At 48.3% G+C, this 26,341-nt stretch overlaps 1 protein-coding gene across 2 annotated transcripts in view; it reads right to left on the bottom strand.

Moving 5' to 3' along the window:
• Positions 1 to 3,923: 3,923 nt before the first annotated feature.
• PTPRS (protein tyrosine phosphatase receptor type S) overlaps positions 3,924 to 26,341 on the bottom strand; it is a 276,893-nt gene continuing 254,475 nt past the window's right edge. For both annotated transcript variants that reach the window (XM_084826131.1, XM_084826130.1), the window contains 7 exons: positions 22,178 to 22,463; positions 20,400 to 20,578; positions 19,874 to 20,000; positions 15,817 to 15,942; positions 12,115 to 12,269; positions 8,705 to 8,840; positions 3,924 to 7,082 (listed from right to left, as the gene is read on the bottom strand). In XM_084826131.1, coding sequence (XP_084682257.1) covers positions 7,014 to 7,082; positions 8,705 to 8,840; positions 12,115 to 12,269; positions 15,817 to 15,942; positions 19,874 to 20,000; positions 20,400 to 20,578; positions 22,178 to 22,463 — 1,078 coding nt within the window. In that variant the 3' untranslated portion in view covers positions 3,924 to 7,013. The remainder of the gene's footprint in view (positions 7,083 to 8,704; positions 8,841 to 12,114; positions 12,270 to 15,816; positions 15,943 to 19,873; positions 20,001 to 20,399; positions 20,579 to 22,177; positions 22,464 to 26,341) is intronic.

The following is a 26,341-nucleotide window of genomic DNA, read 5'->3' as shown; positions in this document are numbered from 1 at the left end:
TTAGGAGCAAGAACATAAGAACTTGGGACTGTACGATTTTCTTCGTGACAGTGGAGGCTGGTGGCTCCAGTGTCATGGGGCGGTAAATCTGCTCTGGGATTCAGTCAGAACCAGTGAGAACTCCAAAGGTCCAGCACCGTTTAGAGCTCCTTTAGAATTCTGACTGGTTCTGACTGAAACCCAGAAGGGAATCAGAGCCCCACCAAAATCAGAGCTGCCAGCCCCCACTGCTTCATGATGGGGAAGCACCCCACCTCAACTTCCCTCTTCCCCCTCTGAGCTTAGCTGCAATCTCAGAGTACTGGCCGGGAGCCGGGGTGGGGAGTGGGAAATGAATTTTCCCAACAACAATATATTGTTCCCTGTTGTAATACGGAGTATTTTCAGGAGGCTTGGTCTTGAATGGGCAATGAAGACCCATTCGCTATGCAGCCTTGACGTGATCATCTATATGATTGCATCACGATTGTTTTTGTGCAGTGTTTTACTGATGTGCACATAGGGGTATATTGTGGGGGATAACATGCTCATGAGCATTGATAAAACACTGCACAAGAGCAGTCTGGGTGTACTGCTATGTAAGAATGCATTGACATTCTTTTTGTGCAGTGTTTTACCAAAGTGCATGTATGCTCTGGCACATCATTAAAATGTCGCACAAAGACCTGCTCCTGCTGGAGGTGAAAACTGCTAGAATGGGTTTGTTGATATGGATCGACACTGCTGCCTGCAGTTTTGGAGTCTCGCTATGGGGGCTGTCATGATGAGGACCGGGCTTCCAAATTTAACCACTGTGTCACTCCTGATGTCACAGGCGGGGCCATCCTGCCCCTGGACTGAATATTGCCCACCACCCCTCCTTTATCGGTTGGAGTTTTCAAAAGTTTCCTCTGCATTTATGTATCACTCTGTGCTAGATGCTGCATAAGAAAACAGGGTTACATTGAGGACCAAGTAGGAGCGGAGAAAGGCTTGATGGAAACTTAAGATGGTTCAAACTTAATGCGCTTTTGCTGAGAGGTGCGCAAGGTTTCACTCTGCAAACTCTTCCTTCCTCCAAAAAAAGAAAGAAAAGAAAAGCCCAGTGAGTGTGCTACTTCTTTGCCATTCGGCGAGAAGTCTTTTTTTGGCTTTGAGTCCTGCATGCGTGCATTGGATGCTGCCAGGTGTGTTGGCAGCCGCATTAATGGCTAGCATATGCCTGCTGGTAAAACAACGAGGTCTGTTCAAGCCAGGCAGAGCATTAGCAGGTGTGCAAGATTTTATATATTTTAGCTGTGGGAGGGAAGAGAGATACACTTAATTTTTTCCCAGGTACGTGCTGAGCTCAGAACCTCGTGTCTCTCTTAATTGAGGTTGCTGCAAAGGTTACATCGAAACAGCGGACGGGAGAATAAAATGGAGCAGAGAGCGGTAAGTCACCCGTGGCTCTAGATTTTAAATACTCCTTCTGAAAGTCACATTAAAGTTGACGACAATAGCCCTGCCGGGAGCAGGGTGGGTGCTAAAGACATGTCCTGCCGCTGCTCATTTCTAGTTCTTTACCAGCTAACGCTTGCCAAAGCTTTACTCTCTAACGAGGACTAGCATGTTGGCTAGTTTTTGGTTTGCCTTCCTCCAATGCGATGTCGTGTTCTGCACTAGCTCACATGGGCGTAAAACCAAAATATCGTCTTTTAGCAATGAGGGTACCTTTTGCGTGCACACCAGGGACCTTGGCTGCACAGCGACAAGGTCATCGAATTAGGGTTGAACCACACAGCCCTCTTTCAGAAAGGAAGTGTGTTGCTGCTGGGGAACAGCAGCAGGAGAGGGGGCTTGCCCTTGCGTCCTGCTTGTGGGCTTCCCATTGTGGGCTTAGCTGCTGTGGCCCACGGGCATGCAGGGATAGAAGAGCTTTTTGCCTGACCCAGCAGGGCTGTTCTTAGGAGTGGTAGAATGCCTGTGTTTTAATGTGTGTGTGCACGGGGACCAATTTTGGGCAGCGGTGCATGTAGGAACAGACACAGATGCTGATGTTATTATTTTTGCTTTTGAAGTACATCATCCTTTTCTGCGATACAAGTCATGACGATGCTATGATTTAAGTGAGTATAAAACGTAGACCTCTAAGTCAGGTGGGGAAAAGCAGACCGTCTGGTTTCCCAGAAGGCCCCATCCCCAAATCGAAAAGGTTGAAATGACTCTCCCAAGGCTTTGTTACTGCCTGTGAGAGCTACAATATGCTGGCAATCCTTTTGTATTTTTGGCCCCACACCCTTTTGCCTTCGGCTCCGCCCACCACTGCAATGCGGCCCCCGAGTGTGTCTCCAAAACAGAATGCGGCCCTCACGCTGAAAGACGTTCCCCACCCCTGCTGCCACTGCTCAGAGTATTCTTTAAATCAGGGTTGTTTCGTTTGGCTCTAATCAATAGCAGGAATGTAGAAGCAGTTGTAAAGCATGGAATGGCAGCAGGTGTTCATGCATATATCGGGGGTGATGGGTGGTGGAAGGAAATATTAATTATGTGCTTCACAACTTACGTGATACACAAGGCCATCTGAAGGAGCCTGCCCCCCTCACTGCAAACCACCTAAGTCCAGGGTCTGAAATTACTTAGCCGCACCACTGATTTCAGATGCCAGCAAACGAGGTTGTTGGGGAGAAAGCTAGACTAGAAACCCTATGCTGCTCCTTTTCTATGTGCTGAGGAATGCCAGTCGTACGAGGCCTCTTCCTGCATTCTGAAATGGTGCAGCCTAAACACAGGTTGGGGAGAACTAGGCCTGGGGGACAGACAGGTCTAACCCACGGGGCCTGATTCACCAGGGTCATTTCCCTGAGCAGCCCCACTGAAACAGATGGGAACGGGGCAAGGCTACGGCAGAGATCTTGTTTTGACAGGGCTTGCAAGGGGGGATGTTTCTGTGGGATGATGCGTTGTGTTCAGTTAGCGGAGAGTGGTTTCTAAGATGCTTCAAGCCACTTAGAGAGCAGTTTCTAACACATCTCTCCTGACCTGAACCTACCAGGACACTACAGTCAACATCAGAGGCCTTCCTCTGAGGCAGGCTTGGGGGGCGGCAACAAGGGAGAGGGCCTTCTTGGTGGTGGCCCCCCGATTATGCCTGGCGCCAATGCTCATCTTTTTTGGCACCAGGTGAAGACTGTCTTGTACTCTTCGTCATTTGACGGCGTATTTATGTCAGTTGTTTTTATCCGGTCCAGTTTCTTATTGTCACTGTGTTAGTGTTGTTAAATTGTTTTAAACTGTGTATATTAAGAGATTTCTACTATGTTTTTTGATCTTATTTATTTATGTATTTACTGCATTTATTTATTTCTTCTTGCAAGGAGCCCAAGGTAGCTTACATTATCCTCCTCCTCTCCATTTTATCCTCACAACAACAGCCCTGTGAGGTAGGTTGGGCTGAGCGTCTGTGACTGGCCCAAAGTCACCCAGCGAGCTTCCATGGCAGGATTGTGGTGTGTATTTGTGATTCACAAAAAAAAATTGTGACCCGCCCAGGGAGCTTTGGCTATTGGGTGGTGCAGAAGCGAAATGAAACGATAATATGTACCCACCCATTTCTCTTGTCCCGTTGCTGCCTGTTCTAGGCCAGTAAAGTGTGTTCTACCCCACAGTGGCTCTCCAGGGTCCCAGATAAAGAAGGGAACGTTCCCATGACCAACCCTATTCTACCTGGAGTTACCTTTTCTATGGCCCCTCCCACCTTCCGCACGCTTTTTCTCAAGAAAAGAGAAAAGCATATTGTCCGTCTTCGGACATAATTAATGCGTGTTTCGGTGTCACTGGAGTCCCCCACCAGGACCAGACGAGAAACCAGCGCTTACCGCTTAGATCCATTGCCAGGGCCTCCCCGCCGCCCCTTCCATGAAACAAGCGTATTTTTAAGAAATCCCACTCTTTTTGTTTTTTCAGACAATCTTCCTTTAATACAAAGTCAATATATATATCTACATACAGAGTGGCACGGAAGCCACTTAAACTGTTTCATTTTGAAATAACAGTGTGATAGCAACAGGGCCTTGCTTTCGTACAAAGAAGGGGAGGAAAGAAATTAAAAAAGAAAAGAACACAAGGGGGGGGGAGTTGGCACACCCAACTGCCTGTACCCTCTCCTCCTCCTCCTCCCAAACCCTGCCAAGGTAAGGTTTTTCTGTTCAACGTACTTAAAGAAATCTTAGGCAACAAGTGGGAAGAGAGATCTCAAAGAACCCTTTAAATCCCCCCCCGAAGGATTACCACTGCCACAATCAAGTCGGGAAGTTGCTATAAAAGGTGGCCTTTTGAGTGACCGCCAGGGTGGGCTAAATTCTGTCCTCGCCACCACCATCGTACCAGCCTGCAGTCCTCAAAATCAAGGAGTGGTATAAATCGAACCCAGGATTTTGGGGTTTTGAGATGTACCTTTTTGGATCCCTTGGCTTGGTTCAGTACCTTCTTATTTTTTTTTATTTATGCATATATATTTAAATCTTGCTGCTGGTGGGGGTAAATCCACTTCTTCCCAACACTGTTGTTCCAAGATTCTGCTGCCTTAATCCAGGGAACATGATTTCAAGCGAAGAAACAAGGATTTAAAGGGGGAGGGGGGCAGCGAGAAATGCCACTCAGCCACCAGTTAAGCATCTATCGCCCACCCTTCCTCTGAAAAGCTGTGTGTGGGGGGTGATGTAGCGTTTTAGCCTCACAACAACCCTACAAGGTGGGTTAGGCTGCGAGATAGTGACCAGCCCAAGGCCACCCAGTAATCTTAAGGCTAAGCCGGGGGCTGACTGTGCCTTCTGCAGACCCCAGAACTGTAACGGTCATTGCACCAGGCCTTCACGTCTCGGTGACCTTAAAGCATCCGGTTTTCACAGTCCTACGAAGGCAGCAAAACCAGGCGCTCCACTGACTCCCGCTGGGCCTCCACCCACGGTTGGGAGAGTGCATTTTCTGGCTGTGCCAAGTACCTTTCCAGAACAATATTGCCACCCCGTGTGTTCTCTGGATTCAAGCGTGTCTGTCTTTGTGCCCCCGTGGTACAGGATTTTCCCCAAAGACGTGGGTGTTTGGATTTGTTCCCCATTTGGTCATTGTTTCCCGAGAAAGAGCAGACTTTGAATGGAGGCTGTTGGTGGAGAAGGGATGCATACCCTCAGCCGTTCGTCCTCCCCTAACCTCACACGCTCTGACAAGACTCCCTAAATGCCTTATGAAAGGGGGAAAATAATAACAGCAATAATAAAAATTAAGCAGCAAAATTGTGTTCCTATATGAGCAGGTTAAACCTCTTTCTTTCTTTCTTACTTTTTTTTTTTTTTAAATGGTAGAAAAGCAATATGTAAAAGTAGCAATATCTTGCACGGCATTTCTCTTATGTCACACAGCCATTACACATAACATTTCCACAGTGAAAAAATAGACTGTCTTTGAACATAATATGAACAAATAAGTAATTCTTTTTTGCAAATTCGTTGACTGATATTCTTTTGTATTTTTTTACATATTTTTTTAAAAAGGAAAAAAAATACACTATTAAAAAAAAAGAGAGACCCGAAAAATAAAATAGAAAATAAAAACTAATGTCACTTGCTAGAGATACGTCAATACGTTTTAAAGAAAGCCACTCGTGGGTGTTGCCTGACCCCCCGCCCCCCAATCAGCCCCACTGGTCCCTCTATCCTGCGTGTGTTGCAAGAGGAGAGCTACGTTTCCAGAGATGGAGCTATGGAATCTTTGCCCTGGCACATTGATGTTGTAGCCGTAGTTTAACCACCACAAACCCACCCTTTTCCCAGAATCCACCAGGTAAGAGGGCCCCTTAAAATGTGCCGGTTTTCTCTTTGGCATCAGGGGAGGGGGCAAAACCACCCACAAAAATAACTGGCTGCAAAAGAAGGTCAGTTTTGATCTGCTAACTGAACCAGAAAAGTAGGGTGGAGAGTTTGAATCTTTTAAAATTACACATGTCTTTTGTACCTCCACCGTCTTGAAACAGGGAGAGCAAAAGTTGTGTGGAACTGAACTGCAAATTACCAGGGTCCAGGGTGGTTGTGGTGGGGGGAAAGAGTGCAAAAGTGTGTGTGTGTGTGTGTGTGTGTGTGTGTGTGGATGTCTTTTCCTGTTTGAGAGACATTTGGGGTCTTTGCTAGCTCCGTATTATTGCATGTTTCTGTTTGTTCTTTGACATAAAAAATCTGGAATCATAAGATGTGAGGAATGTTCCAAGTGTCTGAAAGGTGAGCTGTGAGAGTACTCAACGTGGCAAAACACCCATAGTCAAAATCAAGGATTGCCATTCCAAACAGAGAATGCTTCATTTGGCCTAGTTGGTGCCGAATTACTTGTGTTTTGTTTTTCCCGATTAGCAAACCTGTAAGTGGCTTCCTTTAAAGCTTGCCAGCTGAGATTAGTATGTAAACTGAACCCTAAAATGCTATCGTCACGGTCAAATTGTCCTTGTTTTCTTTTTTTTAAGTCACGCTCCTTCTCTGGCCTCCTGCTCGCCTTTTGTTCCCAATGGGCTGCCATTCTCCATGGTGTGGGCAGGGGGCTAACGTGTGTGTCTGTTTTGTTTTTAAAAAGTTTCACTAAGCATTTGAGCAGTTCCGCACTGCCCACGCCGCAAACACCAAATGAGGTAAGAACAAGTTCGCCACTTAAAAATAAAAAATAATAATTACGATCCGCCTTCCGAGCCACCTGACGATGCAGGCCAGGTTTTACAAACACAGGAGGGAGTGGGTAAGGATGTGGGGTTTTCCTGGAGGAGTGGATTGTATTGGGGGGCGGCACAGAAGGGGCGTTTGCTGATCAGCTCTTTGCTCGCTGCTCCTTCCCCCCTGTAGCATCCAAAATGGGGAGTGGTGTTGGGGGAGGTAATGCTCTTCTGATTCAGTCTTTAGTTTTTAAAAAGGTCAACACACCTCTCTTAGCTCAAAAGGGGCCTTCCGCGACGTTTAAGTGGTAAGAGTCCGCACGACGGATGGCTTTTTCTTTTTTTTTAGTTGTTGGATTTGTTTTTATGTTGCATAGTGATCAAAACTTCCCAGGTACTCAAGTGCTGCTTGGTAACAGAACTGATATTCATCCTGTAGATAGATTTAAGGAATAAGAAGGGTGGGGGAGAGGAGGAAAAGAGCAGTATTATAATGTACAGCTTGTTCAATTATCCTAACATATGTCATTAAAATGCAGCAAAGGTCATTTTATTTATTTATTGCAGCTATAATCCTGCCACGGAGCTCAAGTCAATATACATGGTTCTCGCATCCTTCCGCTAATATCCTCACAACAGCCCTGTGAAGTAGTTAAGCTTGAGTGATAATGAGCCCTGGGCATCCCATGAGCTTCAATAGCTGAGCTGGAGATTTAAACCTCTGTCTCCCCAGTTCTGCTCTGACACTCTGTGTTAGCCGGCTACGGCACAAGCAACGAAGAGTTTTGTGGCACCTTAAAGACCAGTACATTTATTACGGCACCAAGTTTTCATTGACGGGAGTCCACCTTATCGGATGATCAGTGTTTTTCCTCTCTCATAATACTAGAACCCAGTGGGGTCCTCCCATGAAGCTGATTGGTGGGAGATACAGGACAGATCGAAGGAAAGACTTCTTCACACAGCGCCTGGTCAAACTATGGAACTCACTTCCGCAAGAGGAAGTGATGGCCGCCAATTAGGTTGGCTTGAAAAGGGCGTTGGACAAATTCCTGGAGGAGAAGGCTATCCATGGCTACTAATCCTGATGGCTATGTGCTCCCTCCAGAACCAGAGGCAATGAGCCTATGTGTGCCTGTTGCCACAGAACATGGGCGGGAGGGTGCTGTTCCGCTCATGCCCTGCTTGCAGGTCTCCAATCGACAGCTGGTCGGCCATGTGTGAATGGAACGTTGGATGAGATGGACCCCTGGTCTGTGCCAGCAGGGCTCTTCTCATGTTCTTATGTTCTTCGATCCCAGGTTCAGGCTCAGTGTCAACACGTGGTGCTGCCACGGTCCCACTGACTTAGCAGGGCCTCCCCGCTTATGCCTGCCCACCACCCACCGTTCCAATCAGCATTAGACCTGGAGGCCACCCTTTTAATTAGCTCAGTGTCCCCAAAAAGACATTGCTGCAGGATGTTGTAGGAAACTTAAATGGGGGCCGCCTGCCAGAGCCGGCCCAACATGTTTTGCTGCCTGGGGCGAAGAGCAATATGGCGCCCACTCCCATCTCAGGTACAAAAGCTGACTGGACTGACAGCTGAATCTTACTTCAGCACCAGGGATGGGCGTCCACTGCCCTGAAGGCAGCAGGGCAATGCAGAAGGAACAGGGCAGGACACACAACGCACAGCTCTTTCTCCCATCACTTTGCTGCTGCTGCCTCCCAGCATCTGCCGCCTGAAGCGGCTGTTTCACTCTGCCTAATGGTTGGGCCGGCCCTGACCCTGCCTTTGCTACTTCGGAGCAGGACCGCGAGTCCAGGCGGGACTTGCCGCTTTGGTGCTGTGGTCGTGCAGCTGCCAAGCTGTCCCCAGCCTTCCTCGCAACCTTGGAGCTGGGGATCGCTGCACAGTTGTTGGGATGATTTCCACCCACCCGTGGACTTTCAAGGTTGGGAGGAAGGCCGGTCGCCCGCCACACTTGTGTACAACCTGCTCCTAGAGCTGAAGCAGGAACGCATATGGGGAAAAGAGCCTAGCTGGCATAGGGCAGCCCCTCCTCCTCTTACCTCTGTCTGCACCATGGCAGGCCTTTGTGTTCGCAGCATCTTCACCGTCTGGAAGATATCCACAACTCCCTCGTAGCGCATCCTCTCCAGCACGATGCTCAGTGTGATGAAGACACCGGTCCTTCCCACTCCGGCACTGCAAAAGAGGGGGCAAGGGGGAAAAAGGGTGAGAACATCATGCATGCAACAGAGCTGCAGGCGATGGGGTCTTGGCAGCTGCGTGCATCGTGCCGCCGAGGCGGCAGGCCGTACTCCATGAAGCCTGGTGCAACGTGTACGGTGATATTTAACCCCAAAGTGGAAACATCCAGTGGGTTCAACACTCCCACCTTAATCCGGCGGAGGGCAACCTGCGGCCCTCCAAATGTTTTAGCCTACAACTCGGGGGTACCTCAGGGAGCGCCTTCTCCCATACGTCTCAGTCCACCACCTCAGGTCCTCTGAGGGCTCTGTGCTGTGGCTGCCTACCGTGAGAGTGGCAGCCACATGCCAGAGGCCCTTCTCCTTGGCCGCCCCTCAGTTGTGGAATGACCTGCTGGTGGAAATGCGACTGCTGACCTCCTTGAAGGTTTTTAAGTGGGAATTAAAGATGCTGTTAGGCCTCCCCTTGTTAGAACTCCTATCACTCTTGCTGACTTTTGTATACTGTTTTAAGCAGTGTGGTTTTAAGCTGTGTTTTATTGTTGGATTTTTTAAACAAATTGCTTTTATTTCAAAGTTGCTTTTAGTTATATGTTGTTTGCATATATTGTCTGTATGTTTTTATGTAAATGGCTTTTAAACTTCGTATATTGTATTTTAACGTTTTAACTTTTGTAAACCGCCCAGAGAGCTTCAGCTATGGGGCAGTATAGAAATGTAATTAATAACAACAACAAAAACAACAACAACAACAACTCCCATTATCCCTCAGCTATGCTGGCTAGGAGTTGTAGGCCTGGGGGAGGGGGCCTGGAATAAATTCAGTGCAAACAAATTCGCACTACAGGAACCCAGACCACAGCAAAGGCCAATACAAATACAATATTCAAAAAGCTACATCAGCTTTCCGCAACCTGGTGCCCTCCAGATGTTTTGAACGACAACTCCCAGGTGTCCTGACCATTAGTCATGCTGGCTGAGGCTAATGGGAGTTGAAGTCCAAATATCTGAAAGGCACCAAGTTGGGGAACACTGAGTTATATATAAAATAACATCTTTAAAACAGAAAACCTAAAAGTCAAGTACATCCTACCTCCCTGCCACCTCAATGGTGGGGATGACCCAGAGTAACCATTTTATTTACAAAGCAGTTGGAAGACGGATCGTGCTACCATTTTGGAAGAGGCAACATTGACAAGCTGGTGAATTTCATGCCCCCTTGCCCCCCGCTTCCCAACTGATATGCCTTCCACATCCTTTCCTCTGGGACTGGGTAGGATCTTAAGAGCACAGCGCTTGTCAGTTTTACACATGCAAACGTTTCACAGATGCTTGGCTTTGCCGTCTTTCTCGTGGCTCGCGAGGAGAGGACTGGTGCTGGTGAAGACAATATATTCCACACGACGACTTAGCGCTGCTATACTAAATTTGAAAGCAAACACGCAGGCGAGCTCAGTCTGGGAGCCTTTAATCTCTCCAGTGATGCGATTAATCAACTAAGGCTTTAATCGCAGATTAACAACAAGCGACTACCCGGGGGATTTGGAGTTCTTGAAGGAGTTGGGAAAAACACGGAGGCGTTCACGGCTCCTTGGGCCTGAATTTAATGGGCTTTCAGGAAAAAGAATGGCCACTCCCTCTACACACAGTGAGCTGCTCCTGCGTTCTGTGGAGGCTGGAAGTGTTACTTGAGTCAAAAAGAGATGACTCTTCCCCCCGACCACCAGTGGTTCGGATCCATACTAAGGTTAATGGTATCTAGCCATAAGGGCTTCTTAACAGCTATGTAGGGTGTTATCGAGTAATACATACGGAATACATTATGATGGTATTTTTTGTGTGGCCCTGCCTACCACTGGAATGCGGCCCCCAAGAGTTTCTGTGAAATGGAAGTTGGCCCTCCAGCTGAAAGAGATTCAGCCCCCCTGGGCTAGATGAGCCAACTCAGTACCAGGCAGCTTCCTGTGTTCCTAAGAAGGACATGATCCTTGAGGTTTTGCAGTTGGCAAATATATCTGCTCAGTTAGTTGGCTACTTAGCCAGATTTTTCCTCTTTTTAAAAAGAAAAGAATTCATGGAATCATAGAACAGTAGGGTTGGAAGAAGCCTATAATGCCATCGAGTCCAACTCCCTGCTCAGTGAAGGAATCCAAGTCAGAGCATCCCTGGCAGATGGCTGTCCAGCCTCGTCTTGAATGCCTCCAGTGTGGGAGAGCCCACCACCTCCCCAGGTAATTGGTTCCATTGTCGTATTGCTCTTACAGTCAGGAAGTTCTTCCTGACGTTCAGCCGGAATCTGGCTTCCTGGAACTTGAGCCCATTATTCCGTGTCCTGCGCTCTGGGACGATCAAGAAGAGATCCTGGCCTTCCTCCCTGTGACAGCCTTTCAAGGACTTGAAGAGCGCTATCCTATCTCCCCTCAGTCTCCTCTTCTCAAGGCTAAACATGCCCAGTTCTTTCAGTCTCTCCACACAGGGCTTTGTTTCCAGTCCTCTGATCATCTTCGTTGCTCTCCTCTGAACCCTCTCCGGCTTGTCTGCATCCTTCTTAAAGTGCGGTGCCCAGAACTGGACACAGTACTCCGGATGAGGCCTAACCAGGGCTGAGTAGAGGGGAATTCCTTTAGTGATTAACAGCCCTCACAAAGAACTAATTGGGAGGGCCCTTTCAGCCAATCTGGAGATGAGCTAGAAATAACAACAACTTGGAGATGCTTGCTATTTATATTCTCACGCAGGCTAGGGGTGGGGCAGCAAGCTAGCAAAACAGAACAGCCCAAGTGTGCAGGTTTAGGTGCAGGAACTGAGGAACAAAGACTCTCAGAGGTGAATCATCTGCTTGGGCTGGGAGTTATAAAAGGGTCGGCAATGATTAGCATTCTGCTAAATGTTTGATGTGCAAAGAAAAAGGAGCACAATTAGAAGGCAGCTTTAAATAACCGCCACCACCTCCGAAATTTGGAAGCCAACCTTCTAGCTTAGCCTTGTGTTAATGAGTGAATTCTGCCAGGGGTTTCGGAAGGAGGGAAGTTTGGACTTCTGGCCCGGCCAATCAGGGAGCAGCAGCGGGTCTCCTGTGAATGGAGGCTTAACATTTGGGTTGGCTGAGCAGCCTGCAGGGCTCTTTTTAATTCTAAGGTGTGAATTAGCAGGAGCGGAATTTGCAAACTGGGACAGAGATGGCTTATTTCCTTTTGTGGATAATGGGGAGCTGGCTTTCCCCCAATTTCTTTGCTGCAGGCAGGGAGATGTGTTCCGGGTGAGCTTACCTGCAGTGGACAGAAATCGGTCCGTCTTGTCCGAACTGTTCCTTGGTTTTGTGCACCTGCCCGATGAAATCGATAAACCCTTCACCGGACTTTGGCACACCCTGCTCCGGCCAGTCAGTGAACTGGAACTGACGGACGGTCCGTGACTGGCCATCCTGTGTGTGTTGTTGGAGAGAAGGAGGTGCCGGGGGAGGGAAGCAAGGGAAAAAATCAGTGTTAGGCTGAGGCTGGGCTGCTGGATGTCTACTTAAAACTTTAGAAAGCAACAAAACTGGACTCAAATCTTATAACCAGAAAAGCAAAATTCTGAAATCTGAGCAAATACTGTAGCCTTGAGCAAATTTGACTGGGTTTTCACACGCCAGCTCACTGGTTTTTCCTCTGCCTCTAAACATACAAGCAAATATTATTTAATTTAATTGCATTGCATTTTTATCCCACCCTTCCTGCAAGGATCGTGGGCTATTGTACGAGATCCTCTCTTTTCCCCTTTACTGTTTTTTTTTCTTCTTCTGGCCACCCTGCGAGGTAGGCTAGGCTGAGAGTGGCTCAAGGTCACTCAGTGAGAGGGCTTTGTGGATGAATGGAGATTTGAACCTGGCTCCCACTGGTCCTGGTCAAACTCTCTAAGCTGCTATGCACATACCGCCTGAGAACGTGGCCTCCAAATTTTGGAAGATTTTTACTTAAGGGGTGTTTTTTTGCTACCTGTCTTTTAATTGAATTTTGCTTTTACTGATGGCATCTCTGTGCAGGTAGAAGAGTGTCTCTCCTTTGGTCCTCCTTTGGACCTGTCCCACTGTGACACATTTTTAGGGATTGGAGTGAAGAGCTTCCAGGGGGCAGAACCCTGTCCTCTCCTTCTGAAAGCACCGAAAGTGAAATGCGTATGTCTGAAAAAGGAGAGGGAATGCGGCATCGTGCGGCAGGAAGCACACCGGTCCATGACAATGCAACAGAGGGCTGGTTTTGTGTGCCGGTTTTGAGTTTTGGACGAGACCTGGGGAGGCTTGGGTTCCCCTCCTCCCTTGGCCAGAAAGCTCATGGGATGACCTTGGGCCAGCCTGAATTACCTCACTGGGTTGTTGTGAGGATAATACTGGGGTGGGAGGTGATTATGTACACCATCCTGCTGTTCCTTGAGGAAAGGCGGGATAAAAATGCTCTCTAAAAAAATATACAAACGGCCACCCGAGCAATGGAAGACCCCCTCCCATCTCACACAGGCAGTTTTTGTACATTTTGCAGCAGTGTTGTGTGTGTGAATGCATGTCTGTGTCCCCCCCGCAGAATGCAATAATCTTTGGAAATGAGTTCAGAGAAATCACCCAGCACGAGGTGAGCAGCTGCTTGGAGGAATCACAGCAGCGGCTCTGGCCTCATTGCCAGAACTCCTGCGGGGGAGATACAGGGGGGCTCTGCATCGTGGTGGCGTCATGGAGGAGAAAAATGGCAATAAACCGATGGAAAGAAAAAACACAACAACTGAAGAGCCAGAAGGAGAAGCAAGAGAATCGCCTTGCCTCAGGAAAGCGGTTCACTTTCTGCACCACCTCTCTTCGCGATGGGTGTGATGAAGCGGAGTGGCTAGGTGACCAGCCAGATGGGCGATTAATAAAATAAATAAATAAATAAATAAATAAATAAAAGTGTGTGCGGGGGGCTGCGGGAGTCTCTGCCTAGCGTTGGACCTCATTGACTGTGTGTGTGTGTGTGTTTGAAGACAAGCCTTACCCAACCTGTTGTCCTCCAGCTGTTTTGGACTTCAACTCCCATTGGCCCCAGCTGGCATGATCTGGAATGCGGGGAGCTGTAGTCCAAAACATCTGGAGGGCATCACTTTGGGGAAAAGTGGAAGTACCATTCTCGGGACTGCTCAGGAAATGGACTCCCTGCGTTCAGGTTGTAAGTGTCTAACTCTCCAGGGTTGCTCTCAAATCCCACCCTCCACCCACCCGTTCTTCCAGTATGAAACTGAAGGAACAGATTGGGTGGCCTCCCTATGATGTTGCAAGAAGCCCCCCACAACAAATGAATGTCTATGCATTGCTTTACACACACACACACACACACACGAAAGCTGCACCTTCCCTAATCACAGAGGGAAGACTGACAACTGAACTAATTTTCAATGCATTGTTGTATCTAGATTACTCCTTTATTTTATTGTGACCCACTTGGACCACGACGTCTTTTGGGGGGAATGAGGTATGTAATAAAAGCATGGTGGTGATTGTGCTTTACCCCCTGTCTGCAGGCTGCACTGTGGCTTCTCCCATGGCTTACACATGGGATTAGACCCATCCTCTGTGTATTTCTCTGTCCAGGGCCTCTAGCCACGCTACCTAAATGCTCTGGAGCAGGGTGGGGTAGAAAGTAGATCTCCAGATACTCTGGACATCAACTCCCAGCATTTCTGACCACTGGCCATGCTGGCACGGGCTTCTGGGAGTTGACGCCCCAAACATCTGGAGTTCTACTTTCTGCCCCACCCCTGCTACCTCTGAATACAATTTGCAGCAAACTGTGCAGGAGAATTGTGCCTGGCTAGTGATGAAAGCAAAGATAAGATGTTGGACTGGATAGCTCCTTGGCCTGGGACCCCGCAGGGCTTTCCTTACGAGGTGGTTTTGTTTTGTTATGTCTGCCTTCCACCTCAGCGGCAAACTTTTATCTCATCTAGTCTAATCAAGGGGAGAGACCGGAAGAGCACCGGCTTCACATGGAGACAGTCGCAGGTTCGATCCCTGCCACCTCCAGTTTAAAGGCTCAGGTAGCAGCCGTTGACAATGTTGGCTGAGGAGGACAAATGGTTATCGAGTCACTGGGTCGTGGGCAGCAGTGGGGAAGTCCCAGAGGCCCAGTGTCAGCAGGGTCAAGTGCTGTGTTCAGAATACCTGCTGTAGGTCTCTCTGCTGACCCATGCAGACACACACTGGGCACCTACCATCTCAATTTCCCATGGTGTCCCAGATGTAGCAGTGATCAGGGCATTGTGAGAAATCAAAATGGCTGCTCCAACACATCTAATTCTCACTGGAGTTGCTTGCACCATCACTGCCATCTAAGCCTGGAGTCTCCAACGTGGTGCCTGCAGAACCCTCTCTCGGTGCTCATCCCTGCCTCTCCTGATACTTATTTTCTCTCTTTAAACTATTTTTAATTAATATTTTTAACTGGGAGGCTGGCATGCCGCAAAGGGAAGTTCTGCCGTACAGCACCATCTTTATTTGTGTTCAAAAACGTGGTTTTGTGTTTGGAAACTCAGATCCCACCTCTGCCTTGTATGTAGGTTCTTGGGCAAGTGACTTTTTTCTTTTAGTGTCACCAGTTTGCCTTCTGGGAAACAAGTGACCAGCCATGTCCACCATGGCAGCCATTTTATGAATGGATAAGTCCTGCCCCCGTTACAGCCAGTTTGTGTGTGTGCTCACGACATTCTTTCCACATTCCAAATGTGCTCACCAACCCAAAATGGTCGGGGGGCCCTGTTCTATGCCCACTGGTTTGGCCAACGTAAGAGGTCACTTTGTTGAGGGCCCCATCGGACAGCACTCGGTTATATGGGCCAACAGTCTGACCTGGTATAAAGCAGTGACATATGTCCACTGTCCAACTAAGAAGCCATCCCTGTTCCCAACGCTGAACATCAGCCAACCCTGGAAACTTAGCACAGAGCGCACGCGCGAAGCATAGACTCACCCTGGCATCGGTGACCTTGAATTCACGGAGGATATACTGAGGCATGTTGTATTCAGCCATGGGGTCCACCACAAAGTACTGGTACCGTGCGGACCGCTCAGCTGGCCAGTATTGATGGCACTTTTCCTGTCAATCCAACCAGAGGGGAGAGAGGATTACATTAATTTCACCGGCTGCCAATACTAAAGAAGGAGGCTCTGTCCACAGCAGCTGGGTTTTATGTGTTACTTGATCTAATCAAATTCCCTCTGTTCACTTGTGGCGTTCATAGCCAAGCCTGTGTCCTTTTCTGATTTACATTCCCCTTGGAAGTTCTTGAGAGCTAAAATTAGTCTCCCTAGGAAAACAGGTTACCATCACGTTGCTTACCACCAGCAACCCCCTTTCATCTTTTCCCCACCTCTTCCCCACCGCCTTTATAAGGGCTTTTGAAGCTATTTATTTATAAATCTGTGAGTCACCTTTTGGCCCAAATATAGCCTCTAAGGGGACTTACCATTTATATATTAAAAATCTGACGCTCACAGGTCCACTTATTCATGTGGTGCACATAACCTGCCTATCTTCACTGTGGCAATCTCTGCAGCCTGGTTTTTTGCTTCGGATGTTTTGCATTCAGCCTCCAGATCACAAAGAAGAGAAACGGGTTCTCAGGATTCAAAACTAAACTCACTGTATGAAGCCCAACATGTCTCGGCCTTTTTCTTACTTTTAGGCCTTCAGGCGATTGTAACAGCAATGTGATAAAATTTACCATTACCATTAATGGTACAGCTGGCTGAAGAAGGCTTTAAAATAAGAAAAAGGCTGGAACGTGTTGGGCTTCCTACAATGAATTTATTTTTGCGCCCTGAAAACCTGTTTCTCGTCTTTGTGATCTACTCTGGATGCTCACCTCCTTCTGTTTTCTTTGTTCTACCTCCAGGACACAATTTGCAATGGTTTTCCTTGCACACATTTTTAGCTGTATCTAAAGGGGCACACATGCCGCTACACAGCAACAGCCCAGCCAACAAAGACAGTTTCACAGGAGGACAACTAAAGTTGGTTCTCCAGGAACCTTGGGGAAATAAGTTACTGCCACATCCCTTAGTGCCAGCAGTGTTTTGGGAATCCCTCTTCGCCTTGTCTCACCCCACCTTCCTCCACCTTCATTAGCACCTCTCATTCTTTGTGGATTTCAGGCCAAACGCCATGTTTTTTTAAATTACGCATGGCAGTGCTTATACATAATTGGATTATCGATCTCAGTGTGATTCTTTTAGTACACTGTGTGGATGGTGGGATGTTCTGTTGCATGTGAGTGTGAGAGTTAAGCCTCAGGTTAGGGTCGGGATTGGGAAGACCCGGCTCCCTGGGCAGGAACCAGGGCCGTGGCAAAGCCTGGCTTGGCCAGATAGACTGAGTGGGCCACCTGCACTGCTTGCCAAGTGTCATCGCTTCAGTGCCGAGTGCAAATCCTGAAGCGAATCGGGGTGCTTGGAGGTGCCTCAGTCGTGATTAAATCAGACTAGCACCAAGGTGCTCCCAAGCGACGTGGGTCACCGATGAAGTGCCTCGGTCCACCTCGGAGATTCGGAGCTCTTCCGATGGCTTCTGAAGCCGAGACAGCCTGTCTCCGAAATGTATCGACTTGAGAAAGATCAGGGAGGGGGAGAGGAGGAGGAGGAGGTGGGAGTGAGCTTTGGTGCAAGGAGGTCAAATCAGTCTGTCCTAAAGGAAATCAACCCTGAGTGCTTATTGGAAGGACAGATGCTGAAGCTGAAGCTCAAATATTTTGGCCAGCTAATGCGAAGAGAAAACTCCCTAGAAAAGACCCTGATACTGGGAAAGACTGAAGGCAAAAGCAGAAGGGGACGGCAGAGGATGAGATGGCTAGATAGCATCACCGATGCAATGAATAGGAACTTGAGCACGCTCCAGGAGAGAGCGCAGGACAGGAAGGCCTGGCGTGCTGTGGTCCATGGGGTCACGAAGAGTCGGACACGACTGAACAACAACAACAAACTGTAGTTGCCAAATTAGGGCTGAATGGGGGCGGGGGCATACTGGATATATTGGACATCGGCCTGCATTTGTTTCATTGTGTGTGTGTGAGAGAGCGAGAGCTGGTGGTTAGTTAGAGAGAGCTGTGTCAGTTAGTTGGCTAGGTTTGTGTGTGTGTGTGTGTGTGTGTGTATTGTACTGCAGCTTTGTACTTATTCTTCCCCACCCAGCCCTTTTCCGTTCAACTATTCCCTTCTTTTCTTTTCTATATAATTTATTTTAAACCCCCAAACCATTAATTTCCTCCTTTCCTTGCCTTGTTCCTCAGCTACAACTGCCCCCCCGCCTTTCTGAATTATTCAACCATCCTTATTAATTTTCTTTCTTTCTTTCTTTCTTTCTTTCTTTCTTTCTTTCTTTCTTTCTTTCTTTCTAGATCCTGTTTTTAAAAAACAAGAAAACTTTAAGAAGTAGTTTTAGTTGACTTGCCTTGCCTTTTGGCTCCCCCCCCCCATTCTCAATTCAACTTTTTCTTTGTAGTTTTCCCTGTCTTTCTTGCTAGATCCTTTAACACGCACACATGCGCACACACATATATGTACTTTCTTTTTTTGTTCTTGGCTCTCCCCCCCGCCCCCCAGCAATTCTTGTATTCCTTCCCATTTTTGAACTAAAACTACTGGGCCAAACTGTCTGAAATTTGGCAGGTGGGATGCCCTCCAGGGGGGCTGAGAGACCCCCAAATTTCTGTGGAAAAAGTGAAAAGTTATAGCTCTTTGATTTGAGAGCTTTTGTTGAAAAAAAAAATCAAATTTTACCTCTGCCTACCAGAAAAACGACTGGGTAAACTGTCTGAAATTTGATGGGTGGAATCCCCTCCATAGGGGCTCCCAGGTCCCTGAATTTCATGCATTTATCATGAAAACTGAAAACGTTATGGCCATTTCTATTTTCCAGTGCAAGTCAATGGGAAAACGTCAAATCAGAATGATTCGGATATCTGAATCTTGCTTCAGATCCAAATCTGGAGCAAAGCGGATTGGGTCCGAATCAGTCTGAAGCGGCATCTGAAGCGAAGGGTCTGTGCACAGCCCTACTAACCACTGTGGCCTCGATTTGGATCAGGGCACGGAGCTCTGGGAGGGGGGGATTTAAGTAATCCCCCCCTCCCGATTTCATCCCCAAATTCCATCCCAATCCATGGGGGTGCTAAAAAAAGAAAATAAAGCCTCCATTGCCCCTTAGTTTCTAAACCTGATGGTGTGCATGCCCCATCTACTCACTAATGCTCAACAGAGATCTCTGTTGGGGGTGGGGAACAGTTTATTTAATTTATTTATTTATTTTATTTATTTAACAGTTGCATATCCCCAGCTAATTCTGCCTCACGGGTCCAAATTAGGTACAGCACTAAATAAGTCACTTAAAGTGGCATGGTGATTTTTAAAGTTGTTGATAGTTGTTAGTTCTAATCAGGACTGTGGCACATGGGAACAGGGGTTTTCACCCGTTGCTTCCCTGCTGATTAAAACTGACCAGTCAACACACGGTGGCTAGGAGCTTGGCCCAATAGCCTGGGGTGGGTCAGGAGGGATGACATTTTTGTTAGGCCCACAGCAGAGGGCAGGAAAAGTCAACCTCCCCAGCTGAATCTACACATAGAAGTTATACCGTTATACTGTTATCGTGACTACTGGGACACATGATGCCAACAGGCATCAATCGTCATGATAATGGTGTGATAATGGTATAACTGCTATGTGTAGATTCAGCCCTCCTCCCCATATGTCAGAATTCTGACACCCCCTCGTCTCCCAGCAGCAATTAAAAACACACACACGCTGCTTCAACTGCTGTGGTTGGTGATTAGTGTCACAACTGTTTGTCCACAGCTTGCAGAAGATCCCGTCACATCACCACCACCGCCTTTAGCAACAGCTTTGCCTCTGTCTGCAAAGCGTTTTCTAAAGCCCGCTGCCAATCAACGAGGAGACAGAATCTAGTGGCAAGGCAACTCAGCAAGATGTTTGCTTGGCTCCCCCCGGTTTCGCCCCCGCTTCTCCCCACTCACCCGACCCATCTCTCGCAGTTTGGTCAACATCACTACGATGGTGGAATTGTTCTCCCAAAGCATGCGCCAGAAGTCCTCCGTGGTCTCGGCCAATGGTCCCTGGGTGGCGATGTATGCTTTCTGCTGCCTACGAGAGCAAGGATGCAAAGACTTCAAATAAAAAGGAGGGTGTGTGTGTCAGGACAAGGTAGCTGGCAAACCCTGACTGAGGGTTCACAGAGAGAGAAATGTGGGTGGTGCGGGTGATGTCATGGGAGGGGGAAGAGCTTTGGGGAGCGCATCCTTGATGCCGTCTGGCCCACCGGACCAATACAGGTTCCCCTTCCCTGTGCTAGGAGGTGAGGATATACGGATACATTTGGTTGCATGTCCCATGTGCCTCTGAAGACTAGATGCTTGAGAAAAAGATGATGGGGTGTCCATCACCCTCGTGACCTGGCTCATGGGCTCACCAGAGGCATCTAGATGGGCCTGATCCGGTGCGCTCTCCTTACATTCTGGAGCCAGGAGACCTCTTCCACCATACCTGTATCCATCAATGAAGCTGGCATTGATGTAGTCAGAGCCCTCGACTCCCCGGATAGGCTGAAGGCAAACCCGCGTGGTCTCATATGGCATGATGTTGACAAGGCGGTTCTTGAATTTGTTGCATGGGAGGTTGGCGCTGATGAACCGGGAGGTGTGAGCTTTGGAGTTGGCAAGCCGCTGACAGGGTGAAAGGAACAGACAGGGGTAAGGGTTGAAAGGTTTATTTTCGTTTTTAATTTTTAACTAAGAGAGCAACCCAAATGTAATTTCACGTCGGGCTGTTTTAAAAGCAGTGCCAAGCGCGTCATACTGCATTATACCGAGTCAGACTATTCGTTTATCTGGTTCCATTCAAAGCAGGTGCTCAGCCACTGAGCTACGACACGGGAAGCCGCCTGACGCCATGTCCAACTACCTGTTGCTATTACTTGTCTATCTAGCCCAGGGTTGCCTGCATTCATTGGCAGCAGCTATCCAGGGTTTCAGACAGGACTGTTCCCCAGCCTGACCTGAAGATGCCAGGGCTTCAACACGGGACCTCCTCCGTGCAAAACAGGTGCTCTGCAGAATGCCTCTGTTGCCTAGCTGAGGTAAGATTCCAGTCCTCACAGCTGAGAATAAAGGGCTGATTGAAATAGGAGCTTACACAACCACTTTTTACTAAGTCAGATTACTGGTAGGTCTACCCTGCGTGGCAGCGGTTCTGCAGGGTCCTTACAGGGTCCCTCCCCACTCCAAGCTTTAACTGGAGATACTGGGGATTAGGACAAGGAGACATTCTTCTCCCTCTCTCATAATACTAGAACCCAGGGGGTCATTCAAGGAAGCTGATTGATGGGAGATTCAGGACAGAGAAAAGGAAGGGCTTCTCCACATAGTGCAGAGTCAAGCTATGGAATTCGCTTCTACAAGACATAGTGATGGCCACCCACTTGGCTGGCTTTAAAAGAGGGCTGAACAAATTCTTGGAGGAGAAGGCTACCAATGGCTACTAGTCCTGATGGCTCTGTGCTACCTCCTGTATCAGAGGCAGTGAGCCTGTGTGCACCAGTTGCTGGGGGACATGGGCGGGAGGGTGCTGTTGCCCTCGTGTCCTGCTTGTGGGCTTCCCATTTGGGCACCTGGTTGGCTGCTGCAGGAACAGAATGCAGTACCAGAAGGATCCTTGGTCTGAGGGCCCTTCCGATGCTCTTATGGACTGAACCCGGGACCTTCTGCATGCAAAGTAGGTGCTCAACTACTGAGCTAGGGCGAACGAAGCCGCCTTACACCATGTCAGACTACTTGCTGCTATTACTTTTCTATCTAGTCCAGTGTTCAATCTGACTAGTTCAATCTGACTAGCAGCAGCACTCCAGGGTCATCTCAGGCAGAGAAAGGATTTTTCCCATCACCTGCTACGTGATCCCTCCCACCTGTTGTTGTTGTTTTTTAGGTGCAGATGCCAGGAATTGAACCTGGGACTTTCCTCCTCATGGTTCTGAATAACGGGCGGATTTAAATAGGAAGCTGTCTTATGCGAGGTCAGGCTACTTATCGATCTAGCTCAGTACAGTTTCCTCTGACAGAAGCTCTAAGGTGTCTCAGGCACAGGAAGGGTCTTTTCCCATCTCCGTTTTAACTGGAGATGCCAGGGATTGAACCTGGGACCTTTGGCGTGTGAAGCGGGGGCTCTATCTCTGAGTTACAGGTGGCAGCACTGAGTCCCGGCACCTTCAGAGATGACGGCAGCACGAAGCTTTTAAGGGCAATGAACCCGTCTGAAGGAGGACGCACCTTGAATTCCAGCTCCATGCCTGTGACATGTTCCCCCACTTCTATCTGGGCCAATTTCTGGATGTAAGTGTACAGGTTTCGAGCGGGAACCTCTGTGTTACCACAGGCGACGGCTTCCAGCAAGGAGTCATGGATGAAGCTGTACTGGTCCTCTGTCTGCACCATGTAATTCCGCTGTGACCTCATGAGTGTGACGTGCCCGTAAATGTCCACCGTCTTTTCGTGTTTTATCCTCTCCAACATGGCATCGATCACAATGAAGCAGCCAGTTCTGCCCACGCCGGCACTGCAGGACCAAAAAGTATTGAGATAATAGTTATTTACCCATTTAATTAATTGCTGAGGGGGCGAGGGGGGGGGGCTCTTTCAGCCTGTATAGGGGCCAATGGCAAAATGGATGAGGCCAAAAATAAAGACGCAATTCAGTTTTGGGGAAGCTCCTGCATTTTGGTGGTATATTGTCACTATATGCCACTAATGAAGCCTTAAGAGAGGCATTTCAACCTTTTAGAAGGGGGGGGGGAGAAAAGAAAAAGCCAGGAAACCACCAAATCCTTGGTAGTTGTGGGAAAAGCAGTGTGACTATTTGAGGAACTCCTGGAGGGCTGGATTTGGCCTGCAGGCCTGAGGCTCCCCACCTCTGAATTGTTGAATCCATTTCTTAGCCACCTTTCAAGGCCCTGCTTTTGACAAGGCACCTTACAGCATAAAAGCAATGCAACACACATACTCATAACACCATATTAAATAAAAACAATTTTAAGTAACACCAGCGTCAATAACGAAAACAAAAATCCATCAGCAGCAAATAGTATAAAAGTTCCTAATTAAAAGCCAGGCAGAACAGATGAGTTTACAAAATCCTGTCAAGTGCAGCTACAGATGGGCCCAGGTGTGTATCTTTTGGGAGGGAATTCCATAGGGAAGGAGCCACCACTGAGAAGACCCCATCTCTAGCGGCCACCAAACTTACTCATCTTAGTGGAAAACTAGTGAGCAGGGCCCCCCAAAGATGATCTTAAAATACAGGCAAGTTCACAGTCCTTAACCTGAGCCATGGATGCCTTGTTCTGCCCCATGTCTCGATACACCTATCTCACCCTAAGGAAATACATACGGAAACTACATAAGTACAGCCCAGCCTTGGTGGCATTAGAAAAGTTCCAGATATAATGGTAATAAAGAATAAAACTGACTAAACATGGATGTGACCATGTTACATGTCCTTCTGTGTATGCCGGCGGCGGTGTGTGCATATTACGTTTGTATCCCACCTTTCCAGCAAGAAGCTCAAAGTGGCATGTATAATTCCCGCAGCCCACTTTATCCTCACTGAATGAGAAGTGGTGACTGGCCCTGGGTGAACGCTGCGAGCTTTGGGGCTAAATGGGGGCTAGAACCTGTCTCTCTCCAATCTCCGTCAGACACCCTACCCAGTGGAGGCTGGTGAGGCGGGGTTAGGGTTTTGGGGAGCTGGGGTTAGGGCTCAGCACCTTGGATAACTCCTTCAGAGTTCTGACTGGTTCTGACTGAAACCCAGAGAGGAGTCACAACCCCTCCCCCCCCGTGTGTGTATACACACACACACACACACACACACATAAAATACATAAAATATTTCTGGGGCTGCTTGCAGGTGACATGCAGACTGTGCAACCTCTACATACTCCATGCTGTTAAAAAACTGAAATCGGAAATGCCCAGGGAGCAGGGACCTCCCTGTTTCACTTACGTTACCCTGTGTATACCGTTTAAATAAAATGCTGCAGGGGTCATGTTTCAGGAGGAATTGGACTGAATCTCACCCAAAGAAGTGTGTGTGCGTGTTTGCGGGAGGGCAGAGCTAAGAGGACCCAGCCCAACCGCTCCACACCACAAGCTGCTTAGCAATGTGCGTTTGCCTGCATACGATTTGCAAAAGGATGCCTTGTGCTTCAGAGACCGATCTGACCTCTCGCTCATGTGCCTCCATTTCTAATATTCTCATCAGACACACAGACCAACGTGTGTGTGTGTGCGCGCGTGTTACTCCCTCAACAAAACGACTCTGTGTTAACTAAGCTGCTTGGAAGAAACAAAAGAAGGGAGCACATTTTTAAAAAAGTCACACTGATCTTTTGTTTGGATGTGGAGAGGTGTGCTCAAAGTGCAGAGGCACAGATCGCACCGCCCTCTCACCTCACTGTGCAAATGCATCTTGCGCAACATCCAACCTCGTGTGTGCGTGTGTGTGCAGATGAAGGCGGGGGGTGGGAGGGAGCATTTAATTATCACCCGAATTTCCCTCTCTGCAATCCACTTTGGCAGCTGGGCATATAAAAGGGTTTCTGTCCTCCTGCTCAAATAGCATGGGGTCCCTCTCGTCCCTTTCTGTTCCCCCCTTTGATCTCTCTTAATTAGACGTTGTGACACCTGAAGCCTTCACAAGGAGTGTGTGTGTTGGGGAGGAGGGGAGTGGTGTGTGTGTTGGGGAAAGCAAAGGGATCGGGCCCTAGACATCTGGTAGGCCAAGAGCTCTCTTCGTTCATTTTCTAAAACAGCACCATGACAATTGCCATCTGGAGGATGAGTGGTAACGCTGTGAAGGCAGGATTCTGCTTTCCCCCTTTCTGCAGCCACCTGTAGAAGTACCTGCAAAATGCAAACCTCAACGTGGCCTCTGCTTCTTTTTAAGTACTGAGTGACCCCACAGCCCTGTTGTCTGCCTCTTGGGGAATGCAGGGCCTTTATCTGACCCGAGCCCAAGAGCGCGTCTTGTTGGATTGTAAACTGAATTATAGGACACCACCTGCCCTGCAAGGGAGGGCAACCGTGGCTCCCCTTTCTCCCACCCACACCACGCGGCTTGTTCTCTTTTCAATCAAGCTGCCCTTCGTACCCGTTTACGGCCCGGCCACCTCAGCCTATCGTAACCCACCCACCCCAATTCAAGCAGGTAGCCAAGTCCCATGTTAATCTCTTTGCCCCCCCCCCCCCGCCCCGGCAAGCAGAAAGAAAGATCTTGGAACGTGGCAGAAAACAACAACATGGATGTCTGATGTGCTGCTGCTGACAAGGCCTGTGAGCATAACGTTTTGACATTTAGATCCTTTTGCGTTGCACGACCACATTTTTACTTAAGTAGGCACAAATGGGGCACTGCAACAAAATGTTGCAGTGTGATATGCTTCCCGTTTGGGATTCCACACACTCCATTCCATTCCCCCCCCCCAAACCTGGTTTTACCTCCACCTCCTATAAAACAGCCAGTTAGCATCCCATGGCTACTGAACACATTCAGTTCTTAATGGGCTATTGTGTGGGTCCTCCACCCCTTAGGGGCTCCTCCCCAGATTTGTTATACTTCTGCAAAGCTCGGGTTTCTCAAAGTCTCCCGGTACCTCCCCTCGTGTGAGTGGGAGACTCTATTTGGGCTAAATAAGTAATGGTGCTCACAGCAAGAACATCAGAAATAGAGGGAATGATTATAAAGCTGTTTGGAGTACAAACATCTTGGGAGTATGCACAAACAACACAGAACCTTGTAGGACTGTAAAGGCTTTACAAATTTATTATGGCAAAAGCTTTCATAGACGAGAGTCTTTAAGGCGCTATAAAACTCTGCTGTTCTTGCTGCAAAATGAACTAACCCAGTGAAGAGGACCCAGCCCAACCATATATAACCATATATAACTAACCCAGTGAAGAGGACCCAGCCCAACTATAATTAATTCAGTGAAGGGTGAATTAATTATAGTAGGCTACATACTTTGACCCACTTTGGGGGCATTAAAAATCATCCACCCCTCACCCCAAAGAACAGTACTTGCTATGCAGCCTTCCCCCAACTCAGAAAGTCTTGTTCTGGTCTCTCGTGGCCCAATTATAGCCTGCTGACTACAGTGAGGCCAAAAGATCTCTTAACGACACAGAAGCTGATGTCATCATGTACCAAATCTGATCAACAGTGCCACGTTATCTCAGATTTGGTGTGCGATGCTTCCCTGGGAGGAGATGGGTTCTTTCACCCACTGCCGAGGCCAAGACACCAGAGAGCCAAGCAGATATCCCGCGCGAGGGAAAGAGAACCCATTTCTTGGTCCTAGGATGGGAGATCTATGACCAATCTACACAAAGAACTGGTGTACAGTGTAGCTGTATGGGTAAAGAGACAGCCGCGGATCA

This window comes from Heloderma suspectum, chromosome Z (genome assembly GCF_057233095.1).
Source record: "Heloderma suspectum isolate Gila_16-S chromosome Z, 16-S_ref, whole genome shotgun sequence".
NCBI classification, from domain to species: domain Eukaryota; kingdom Metazoa; phylum Chordata; class Lepidosauria; order Squamata; family Helodermatidae; genus Heloderma; species Heloderma suspectum.
The sequence above is the reverse complement of the archived record's forward strand: the minus strand, read 5'-3'. Positions and strand labels throughout refer to the sequence as shown.